The sequence below is a fragment of the Anastrepha obliqua genome, chromosome 1, assembly GCF_027943255.1.
Source record: "Anastrepha obliqua isolate idAnaObli1 chromosome 1, idAnaObli1_1.0, whole genome shotgun sequence".
Classification (NCBI taxonomy): domain Eukaryota; kingdom Metazoa; phylum Arthropoda; class Insecta; order Diptera; family Tephritidae; genus Anastrepha; species Anastrepha obliqua.
The window spans coordinates 167,604,546-167,617,053 of record NC_072892.1 but is presented as its reverse complement, the minus strand read 5'-3'; the positions used below and the strand labels follow the sequence as shown (position 1 = coordinate 167,617,053).

Sequence of the window (12,508 nt, the reverse complement as noted above, 5' to 3'; positions counted from 1 at the left end):
CTCCTAAAGAGATATTGATTTCCTAATTAAAGGGATTCCTATGGACATTATTTCTTTTTCTATTTCGTTCTATTTATTTAATTAAGTAGGCGTAAGTGCAACAAAGCGAAGCCTCACAAACAGAGACACGACAAGACGAGTCTACAGCATGAAAGCTGGCTACTCTAATACGGTGGACCCAGACGTGGGTGAATAGAATTGGTCCTTTCTGGATGCCATTCTGAGCCCTCCCGAAGTAATGCGCAAAGTAGTGCCGGGAAGGATGTCTGCCCTGAAGAGGAGGAGGGACTGTTTTAGTGGTAACAAGAAGTGTGAAGGCATTTTGAACCCTTCCAAACCCACCAAAAACAAAGAGAGGAAAAAAAGTAGGCGTAAATTAAATTAAAATATATTTAAACTTAATGCAACCTTTGGTTTTTATTTTAGTTTTCTCTATTTTTTAATAATATTTTACTTGACTTTAGTTGAATTTTTTTTTCTTATTTAATTTAATTTCTCTTCTTATTTAATTTAATTTTAATTTATCCATTTCATTTCACTTAATTTTATTTTTATTTTTATTCTTTTTATTTCTATTTTTTATCTTTTTATTATATTTATTATACACTTTTTATATTATTTTGTTCTCATTTTGATTTTTGTTTATTTTTAGTTTGTTATATTTTTTATTATGTTTTATTTTATTTTGTTTTAACTGCTTTATTTCATTTTTATTTATTATATTTCACTTCGCTTCGCTTCATTTTATTTTACCTTTATTTTATTTTTTTATTTGTTTTTATTTTTTTTTTATTGCATCCCAAAGAGTAATTAACCTTAAATGGCGGCAGTTTAGCTGCAAGCCGATAATAAAGGGTGATTTTTTAAGAGCTAAAGGAAAGTTTTTCAAAAAAAAACACGTAAAATTCAGAAAAATGCATGAAATTTTTATTTAAATCGATAGTACAGTCCATATAATTTAATGTTTGAAGATTATTTCATGCAAATGTTGACCGCGACTGCGCTTCAAATGGTCCATCCACTTAGTCCAATTTTGGCATACTCTTTCCAATGCTTCGGCCGGTATCTCACGTATAAAGGCTTTAATGTTGTCTTCCAATTGAAGCAGGCTTGTCTGAATAGACATGAGCTTTAACATAGCCCTACAAAAAATAATCTAAAGGCGTTATATCGCACGATCTGGGTGGCCAATTGACAGGTCCCCAACGTGAAACAAAATGATCACCGAACTCGCCTCTCAACAAGCCCATTGTTTCGCGTGCTGTGTGGCATGTGGCACCGTCTTGCTGAAACCACATGTCATGCAAGTCAAGCTCTTGATTTTAGGCAAAAAAAAGTTGGATATCATTTTACGGTAGCGCTCACCATTCGCAGTTACGTTACGATTCGCAGCATCTTTGAAGAAGTGCGGTCCAATATACCTCCAGCCCATAAACCGCACCAAACTGAGACCTTTTCTGGATACATTGGTAGCTCTTGCCATTCTTCTGGCTGATCTTCACTCCAAAATCGACAATTCTGCTTATTTACGTACTCATTGATCCAAAAATGAGCTTCGTCGCGGAACACAAAAAAAGTGGTTCTTCGGCCAACTTTCCAAGAGCCCATTCACCAAAAATTCTGCGTTGCGGTAGGCCGTTCGGCTTCAATTCTTGCACCAGCTGTATTTTGAAAGGCTTCACTCCTAAATCCTTTCGCAAAATTTCCCACGTTGTTGGGTAACAGAGGCCCAATTGCTGCGAACGGCGACGAATCGATAATTGATGGTCATCATTAACACTGGCCGATACAGCTGCGATATTTTATTCAGTTCGCACTCTACGCAAGCGAGTTGGTGGTTTGATGTCCAATGATGCAAATTTGGTTCTAAATTTAGTCGCAATACCTCGAATAGCCGCTTCAGTGGGTCGATTAAACTGACCATAAATTGGAAGAAGCGCGCGATAAACTTTCTTAACAGAACACGCATTTTTATAATAAAATTCAATGATTTGCAAGCGTTGTTCGTTTGTAAGACGATTCATGCTTAAATTATAGACCAAACTGAAGATGTTTGACAGTGAAACAAAACACGAAACGTGCGTCAACTGTTTAAACCAACTGTTTAAAAAGATAATAGCTAAAAAATCACCCTTTATATATAAATTGGCTCTTATACCCAAACACCCTATTGTCCGAGCTCCTCTTCCTATTTGTGGTGCGTCTTGATATTTTTCCGTTTTTATTTTGTTGTACTTTAATTTATTATATTTTACTTTATTTTTTATTGCCTAATTTTTTTTTTTTATTATATTTTGTTTCTTATTTTATTTACTTTTAATGCATTTTTATGTTCTAAGTTTCAATTTTATTTTAATTTACTTTACTATGGTTCATTCAATTTGTTTTAAATATTATTCATGTATTTTTTTATAGTTTCTAATTTTTTACTTTATTGTATTTTATTTTTATTTTACTTAATTTTAATATTTTTTTTCATTTTCTGATTTTGTTTTATTCTTATTTGTTTCACTGTATTTTATTTTATTTTCCTTTATTGTAATTTATTTTATTTTTTTTCTTATTGAATTTTATTTTATTTTTGTTTCACTTTATTTAATTTTATTTTCCTTTATTTTAATTTATCCCATTTAATTTATTTCTTTTTTCGAATTTATTTAATTTCGCGCTATTTTATTTCATCTTACTCATCGAATTGAGCTCAGTTGAATTTTATTTTATTTAACTTGATTGTATTTTATTTAGTTTAATTTTTTGCATTTTCGCCTAAAACAGGAAATCTCTATGCAACTCGATCGAATTAAGTAATTGATTTTTTGGCACGCGATATTTTGCGTCTCTGCAAATAAGTCTTTAATACGCAATAACTAAGCTGAGTGAGATTAACAAAGCGTATTACGTAATTGATGTATGTATGTTCAGGATGTTCGTTTTTAATTGTAGAAAAATTTCTATTCACTAAAATCGTTAAGCAAAAAAAATGTAAAAAATAGCCATTTAAAGCTTGCATAACTCCTCCTCACAATGTAACAGAGCAGCTGCATGCACAAGCAAATAGCAAACATCAAATTGCCTATATTTAAAAAAATTCCATTTATATGTTTGTATGGACCACCACAGAAAAATACGCGTACGTACATATTTATATAGCAAACACTTGTCGTTCGCTGCCCGTTGACGGCAATGGCACTGAAATTGATGGCGCATACCGATGGCGACTCAACCGATGACAGCCATGTTGCTTACACTGCCGCCACTTATAAATGTTGTTGTGAACCAAGTTGCATAAATTCACGCCATTGCCATGACACCACATGCCGCATGCATTTATACACGCAACATTGTAACCGTAAGCCAACAGGCTAAGCTATATCAATATTTCAAAAGCAGAGCGCTCGTTTGGCTGCCGTAAAATTTATATTACCAGATTTGCGAAATGTTACCAAATTTCGTTTGTGTATATGTGCACGAGTGTTAAGTGCAACGGTGTTGATGCCAAAAAGCATAGAAGGCGAATGCCACAGCAGTTAGGCTGCACAGTTGGCTGGCATGTCGCCTGGTTGCTTGAGTTACTTAGCTGTCTGTTGAAACTATCGGTTATTGCTGAGAACACCCAATATCACCTTGCCATTGGCAAATTCAAATGCAGAAAATCGCATGCTACACAAATGTCATTGTGGCATGCAGAAATGTCGTGTCAGCAGCGGAAATCTAAAATGCAGCCGCATCAGTTGGGGATCAGAGAAAATATTTGTCAATTGCCAGCAACTTCGTTGGATTGAGTATATGCCAAGGCAAAGCGACATAAAGTGACTTCGCTATAACAGCTAATTTTTTTTGTTCTTGCAATTTGTTGGTGGAATGTCAAAGTGCTCTGCTGTTTTTTGTTGCTTAATTGTTTTGTTTAGTAATGAAAATTTTCAATACAACTATCAAATTGCAAAAATAAAGTAGGTATATGTAAATGTAGTTGTTTCTCTCGCGAAGTCACCTGCTATGAATTCCCCTAGGTAGATTCTGTTATGTTGTGTAATAAGTCTGTACTTTGATTGGCTGATTTGTCATCGGCTGATTTTTTGTTAGTATTTGAGGAGAGATCAGTGAGAAAATGATCCAGGTGTTGAAAATGTTAATGATATTACAGATTAAGCAAGTGTACATTGCATTGTGTTGAATATGAGAATATAAAATGTTCAACAAATTACAAGTATTTATTTATTTATTTTATTACAAAGTACAAATAGTTGGAAACGTTGGAAAATTATTTTAATTAAGAAATTACTAAACGTAATAGTTCAAGGGATTTAAAGAAACTACCTTTCGCAGAGAAAAATCCCTCGGCACAGATAAGTAATGCATTAGTTATGCAATTCTCTAACGGGACGATAAATAGGAGCATTACCGGCAAATTTTGTTCTCACATTGTTACAATAAAATGCAAGAAAATTTCGAAGAGATCGCTTGCGTATATTAAATCTAACCTCTTCCAGCAAGTAATGAAAACAACAACACTGTTAATAACGACTTAAGGGGTAACACCACTGTACACGCGTAAAATAAACACAATTTTTAAAGAATTTTTTTGTATAGAAGGAAAGGGAAAACAATCACTCTGATTTGGGAAGTTATTACTTATATACTAAAATACAAAACTACAAAGTTTGATCGAAAAATTATACAAAATGGCGGCATTGGAGACATTTTTGTAATGTGGTTTCTCTTGAAGGAGCTCCGCGGCACGCAGCACAGAGGGTGCAAATTTTAATCTGGAACAAAGAAATTTTTTTTTTTCTTAATCTAGATAAGAATAGCTAGAGAAACACGTAGGGGATTTAAAAAATATTTATTTTTGTGGAATTAGTAAGCATTTGAAGGAAAAAACTCTATTTTGGACTAAAAAAACGGCACTTAAATAATTATAACAATCGTTTAAATTAATCTATCGAAAATCCCCTACGCTCTTCTCTTAAGAAGGTTATTATACAGACGTAGTGAAAAACCTGATTAAAAATATTTAAAATTGTTTGAGTTATGCTGCGTGCCAATTTCAGAAAACGTGTTTTGAGAAAAACGCGTTTAAAGTTTGGAAATTTGGAGAAGTCGTTAGGTAGCAGTCACTAACGCTTGGTTAAAAGCTTAAAATATTTATGAAATAGACTTCGGTAACGTATAAAACTTTTTGTTCTGTATTTTAAAAGGTTCAAAGAATTTTTTAAGCTTATAAAAAAAAAATCAATTTTTTGAAATTTCTACAGTGGTGTTACCCCTTAAGTAAAAGATAGACGTAATACAGATCTGCGGCTATAAAGAGACCTCAGATTTCAGTGCATTAGACGAACAGAATATGACGGTATGCGATTTGAAAAGTTTAAAGAGTGAAGTGCGAATTTCAGGGAAATTTTCTTAACTTGTTGAATTGTGTTGGCCATCTTATTAGTTCAGTGTTGGGGGAAAAGCCACAGTACTTGCAAGAAATTTACAAAAAAAATCTATTGCTCTATCTATTTATTTATTTTAAATCATTTCAGTTTCTTTAGTTTTATGCCATTTTATTTAATTACATTTTTTTATTCGCCTTTTAATTAGTTTAAATAAAACTAAGCTTAAGCGTGCAAGAGAGAATATGACGTTGCCCTTTCGGTTGCCAGTTACAAGGCTTACCAGGCGTGAGTGATGGGTAGGGTGGTGAGTACCCAAGAATGATAGAAACAAGATTGCGCCCATCAGAGAGTGCGTGACGCCACATTAGCTGAGTTGCACAGTGTTGCCAACCATTTGCTCTTCGTAATAAATTTAGTGCTTTTTTACCCAAAATGCGAAAATGTTTAAGTTTAGTGTTTGTTTCTTTTTTTTTTAATTTAAAGCTACCGAGACTGTCAGTTAAAAAAACTGTATTATTAAACAGAAGAATGTTAAAAAGGTCACTCTGAGAAGATTTTAGTGTTAATGAAATATTTTAATATTTATTTAATATTTTGAAAAAGAAAATTTAATTTTATGCTCTTTTTAAGGTTATGTTAGAATATGAAATCTTCTTCTCTTAACTCTTCTTAACATTAAAACCTTTTTACACATTTTAAAATCATTATTCTTTCCATCATTGTTCTGATCAAGTTCATTTACTAATACATTGATCGGGTACATGTCACATGCCCTCAATAATATGTATAGCCAAATTCAGTATGCAGCCAAAGTTCTCACACACTTTTTGTTTTTGTTGCGTGTAATAAAAATCTTTGTACTTCGTAAAGGAGGTGAGAGCATTGAGTTAGTCTCAACACATGCATATGTTAAATATCGTGCGATATTTAATCGCACACACACAGAGGAAATCCACGAAATGAGGGGCCAGATATATGTAGTAGAACTGCGTTTACAGGCAGCCGCCGTAGCCGAATGGGTTGGTGCGTGATTACCATTCGGAATTCACAGATAGAACGTAGGTTCGAATCTCGGTGAAACACCAGAATTCAGAAAAACATTTTTCTAATAGCGGTCGCCCCTCGGCAGGCAATGGCAAACCTCCGAGTGTATTTCTGCCATGAAAAAGCTCCTCATAAAAATATCTGCCGTTCGGAGTCGACTTGAAACTGTAGGTCCCTCCATTGGAGGAACAACATCAAGACGCACTTCACAAATAGGAGGAGGAGCTCGGCCAAACACTAACAGAAGTGTACGCGCCAATTATTTATTTTTTTTTATGTTTACAGTTTTCTCTCTCACGTCAGGGGTTTTTAAAAAGAGCTTAGGAATTTCAGGGAAATTATTTATAAAACTCAGTGCAATGTAGAGGTATAAAATAAAAGAAAAAAAAATGCCTAGAGTTGAAAAATATAAAATTTTTGGAGAACGAGAAGGAACTGAACATTTGCGATAATTATTTAAATTTAATTATAATAAAAAAAAATTTATGTTAAAGACTACTATGTGCACTACCACCTCCTGGAATTTCATGCTTCCAACTTTATTAAAAAAATTTAATACGTGATTATGGCACATTGGTGGTGTGTGTGTGTTGGTGGGATAATGACTAAGACTTCTCTAAGCATATTTATTTATGTATTATTGATATATGGCTATGCAAGTAGGTACGTGTCCATATATACACATATCTCTGTAGTATACGTAAGCCTGTGCCTGCTTATAAATATTGCCAGCGTACTAACCCAAGTACATACATTACCAACCACATGCAACCATGCAACCATTGTCGTTGTGGCCACAGGCATAATTCAGTGCAAATATCGCTTGGACAGAAGCAGACAACATTGCAGCAAATGACTTGGATGCTGATGTTGGCACTCAAAGTCGTCAGCGTCATTGCCAACAACTTTGTAGCCGCTGTTGCTATTGCTGTTGCTGATGTGGCTACTTCTCATTGTCATTGCGGTTGTTGGGGCTGACGATGCCAATAATGATGGCGCTGCTGCTGCCGTTGATGCTGTTGTTGCTGCAGCTAACGGTGGAGATATTGATGAGGAGGACAACAGACAACCACAACAGCCGCAGGCCATAACAATGCCACTATACACATACATGTACACACGTACACACACACATACAGGTGTGCCTGCTAGCCAGATATCTATGCGATTGGTATGGCTGAAGTGTGTGTGATAAGAACATAAACCCCAGCAACGGCAGCGACAGCGGCAGTGGCAGCAGCTTCAAAGGTAGTTTGAAATGCATGACAATCATGCAATTTGCTGCATACATCCATTTTAGATATTGTGCAGCAATGATGAGTTGGTACGGTGGCATTAGCTGATGCAGCAACAACAGAGATGGTGTGGCCATATATTGCACGTATGACACATTTGGGATACGAAGGCACACATACGAGTGCTGGTAAAGGGTGATCAGTTTAGAGGTATCGGATTTTAAATTGAAATAAAACAACGAAAATTCGAATGCCCAACCAATACTTATATTTTTTTGTGCAGAACCCATCATGGCATTCCATTTCCTTTTCAAATGTGGGCCGCAATTACGCCGTATATCGACCATCAGTAAACACCAATTTTGAATGACTTGCTGGAGGACTTGGGGCGGTATCTCTTGAATAACTTTAGTAATGTTGGCTTTCAATGCCTCAATCGAAGCTGGTTTAACCACAAAGCATATGGACTACTCCTCCGAGCTCCTCCTCTTATTTGTGGCGTGTGTCTTGTCTTGATGTTGTTTCACAAATGGAGCGACAAACAGTTTTAAGCCGACTCCGAACGGCAGAAATTTTTATGAGGAGCTTTTTCATATAACACAAATACATACGGAAGTTCACCATTGCCTGTTGAAGAGCGACAGCTATAAGAAAAAACTTATCCTTCTTTTAGTTGTTTCACGGAGATTCAAACCTACGTTTTGCGAGTTCCGAATGGTAGTCACGTATCAATTCCCCATTCGGCTACGGCGTCCCTTTTAGACTTTACATACTCCCCATACCTCCACAAATAGAAATCCAAAGGTGTGATATCACACGAACGTGGTGGCCAATCCACTGGTTCGAGACGAGGGTTGAATTGCACACCGAAACGACGACGCCGTAATGCAGTAAATCCATTGTTTCAGGGACTGTATGACAAGTAGCGTCGGAAATTTTGCTTATTGACGTAGCTATTAAGCCAAAAATAGGCCTCATCGCTAAAACAAAATTCCGCTCCCAAAATGCGGATCTTCGGCGAGTTTTTCAAAAGTCCAACGGCTGAAATTATGACGCTTTGGCAGATCGGACGACTTCAAATCTTTGACTAGCTGTATTTGATGCGCTTTCAAATAAAGATCTCAGCGTAAAATCGCCCAAGTAGTGCCATAAGATAGAGGGCAAGTTGTTGAGATCGGCGGCGAATCGATTCTTCCGGGTCTTCGACAAAATTCTCATTTACAGCCACAATATTCCTTTCTTCGGGCTGTACGTGGTCTAATCAGTCGAGTATAATCCAATAATGTAAAATTATTCTCAATTTTGCCGATGTACGATGCCGATTCAAGTACGATTTTTAAACGTTGTTGAGGCGCAAGTCCCTCCGTGATGAAATGTCACTGAATACTGGAGTATGTATTTAGTTTGGCCGTAACAACGCACGCGTCAGGGTAGTTGAGTCCTGTAAATCCAGACTGAACTATGTCGGTAGCTAACTATGCCTGATGCTAACATGGGTCCCGGGACATGTGGGTATGTAACGCGGCTGACGAGACCTCTGACTCTTTAGCTAGGATGAGCTCTGAGGAAAATTTCGAGATCTGTCAAAAAACAAAACAACTCTATGGGAAAAAGTATCTCCAATCTGATCACCCTTTATACACGTTCTTGTGGCAGGAAAAATGTCAAAGCATTCAATGTTGCAATAAAAAAAAATTATAAAAGAAAATAAGAAGAAAAAAAATCAGCTTGAAGCACTTTGTTACATTAGTGGCAGCAAGACAATTGCTTGAGTGGCTGGTTGCGTGAACGCTTGTGTCGATGATATCCAATTGTAAACCCAAGTAGGTTGAGATTTTTTCAGAAAATGAATAACTACTGATGTAGCAAATTCGAAAGGCCGTGAATACTCGAAGATTATTCACTTTAAAATTTTTTTTTGTTTTTTTTTTTTCAATTTTAGCCTCTTTGTCCCTGACGATCTCTCAACATCCTAGCTTGACTTCTCTTCAGTGCTCGATTTCTATTAGTTAATTTTTCTTTCCAAATCAGAATGCCGATAAGTTAAAAATTACTGGTGATGCAGATGATGTGAGACTACAAATCCTTGCCAATTATTCTTAAAATCCAGCTTCTAATTTCAAAATTTAGACAGCAAGGAGTAGTTGCAAGGTGCTGGCAGTGGTATTCCCATTTGCTAGAGGGGATGCGGCTGCCTACTTCGAATATGTCCAACTGTATATAAGTGCGTGTCCGTCTGCTGCAATGAGAATGCCATAAAATGCAGCCAAGTTAAGCGTTTCGTATCGAGCAAAATGTATTGAACACATTGTTTACTGCTGCCTCACACACACACACACACGCACGCATTTAATAATTGTGCATGCTTGAATGCAAGTAGAAAATGTTTGCTGCAACCAACGAGGTTTGCCTGCATAGCTGTGGCCTTACACACAAGTTGCATAAGTTGCATGGATTGAATGACAACTGAATTGCCAGTTGAAGTGTAGCTGCATATTGGATCGAGTTAAACTGAGCTGAGCTAATGACTTCCAGACGAACGCTTTCTGCCTTAGTAAACAAAAAAATACAACAACCATAAAGAGTTCAGAGCAAACTGCTGGCGCGGCAAAAGCAGCAGAACTCAACGAAGCAGCAATCGAGACAACAACATTAGGCCACAGAGAAGCAGCAGCAACAGCAACGACAACAACATTAGGCCACAGAAAAGCAGCAGCAGCAGCAGCAACGGCAACAAAACAAAGCAAGGCAAAGACTAGAGAATAAAAGTTGAAATTATATGAATTTGCAGGAAAAATACAATTTACAGTTTAATTAGTTGGATTTTCCAATTATGGACAGTTCATTGTGCCTTAAACATTCTGCATATATGGACGCTTGCTCAGCACTTCCCCACCTCTCCAGCCCAACTAATACAAGCACACAAATCATACTTGAGTTGCATAAGTATTAGTGAAAGAAGAAGCGACATGAGTTGAGCGGCTGCATGACTTCAATAATGTAAAAGGAAATGCAATTGTGGACACGGATGTTGAATGCGACACAGAGAGACAAGAAAGAGCAAACGGGGAGAGAGGAAAAAGCAATAAGTTGGTTGAGCAATCATAAATTTTTTTATAATAATATGAAAACATGGTAACGGCATTGCGGAAATGAGCTTACTTGAAAAAAAAAAAACAAAATACAAAAATTGTAATAAAAAATTAAAATAAAAATAAAATAAAAAATTGTATTGTAATAAAAAAAAAAACACGTCGTAATAAAAAATTTGTATAAAAGCAAAAAAAAAGATTGTGTTAAAAAAAACTAAATAAAATAAAATTCTAATACAAAAAACAAAACAAAAACAAAAAAAAAAAATAGACAAAACAGAAAAAACGAATAAAATTTAGTATTCTGTAAAAAAGCGAAAGGAAATGAGTTTACTTAAAAACAAAAGCAAAAATTTTAAGAAAACATAAAAAATTCAAATAAAACGAAAAACAGATTGTAATAAAAAAAAATAAGTAAAATAAAATTCTAATAAAAAATAAAAAACAAAAAAATAAACAGAAAAAAAATTTAATTTAGTATTTTGTAAAAAACGCGGAAGGAAATGAGCTGACTTAAAAACAAAAAAAAAAATTTAATAAAACATAAAACTAAAAATGAAAAAGAAAAAAAATATAGCATTGTAAAAAAAAGCAAATCGTAATAAAAAAATGTTATAAAACAAAAACAAAAAAATATGATTGTAACAAAAAAAAAAAATAAATAAAATAAAATTCTAGTAAAATAAAAAATACAAGAAAAAAATTAAATTTATTATTCTGTAAAAATTTAAAAATTCTATACAAATTGTAATAGAACATATAATTAAAAATGAAAAATAAAAAAAATTTATTGTAATAAAAAAAAAAAGATCGTAAGAAAAAATTGTAATATAATAAAACAAAAAAATTATTGTAACAAAAAAAATAAATAAAATAAAATTCTAATAAATTTAAAAAAAAGGATTAAAAAAATAAACAGAAAAGAAGAAAATTTCGTATTCTGTAAAGAAAGCGAAGGGAAATGAGCTGACTTAAAAACAAAAGCAAATTCTAATAACATAAAATAAAAAAATAAAAAAAAATTTATTGTAATAAAAAAAAACATCGTAATAAAAAAATGGTATAAAACAAAAAAAAAAATGATTGTAATAAAAAAAAACAAAATAAAATTCTAATAAAAAATAAAATAAAATAAAAGAATTAGCAGAAAAAAAATAAAATTCAGTATTAAATAAAGAAAAGCGCTTGAAAGTTAAAGGCAAGAAGCTCAACGATCTTTTCACTACGCTGAATCACTCAAATATAACTTCAGCCAAACTTTATTAGCTGAAATATTCTGCGATATTCGCGGTATGTTGCATCATAAGCTCGTGCTGTGGGGTCAAACGGTTGTGATAATCACCTTCGACATTCCCTTCCGTGGCAAAAATTATTGAAAATATTGTATCGATCCACATAATAGGTTGGATCAATGAGCTGTATGTAAAATTCGTTCCCTCAAACTGGAGGATATTTTCAGATATGCCAAGAGTATGGAAAATTCTCACAGGACTAGTATCTTGACTATGTTAACTATCAATCCTTTTACTTTCTAGAGCTTCGAATACAATGGGCTTTTAGCCTCACTGTTTTAGGTGCTTTCGCCATTCTGTTGGTGCTTGTTGGCTCGCTTTTTTTCAATTTCAATGTGAGGTATTCTTTCACGACCAAAGTCCTTTTGTCGATAAGAATTATCTCAAAATTTGTTCAAAAATGCCCAAGATCTCTTCATTCGATATGATGGATCTCGCTGCTTGAGTCAAACAATCAGGCGGCG

The 12,508-nt window shown here is 34.4% G+C and overlaps 1 protein-coding gene across 1 annotated transcript in view; it reads right to left on the bottom strand.

The window, feature by feature from the left end:
• LOC129238414 (serine-rich adhesin for platelets) overlaps positions 1–7,538 on the bottom strand; it is a 93,877-nt gene extending 86,339 nt beyond the window's left edge. The window contains exon 1 of the mRNA XM_054873441.1: positions 7,268–7,538. Within this exon, the coding sequence (XP_054729416.1) occupies positions 7,268–7,538 (271 nt within the window). The remainder of the gene's footprint in view (positions 1–7,267) is intronic.
• Between the last annotated feature and the right edge of the window lie 4,970 nt (positions 7,539–12,508).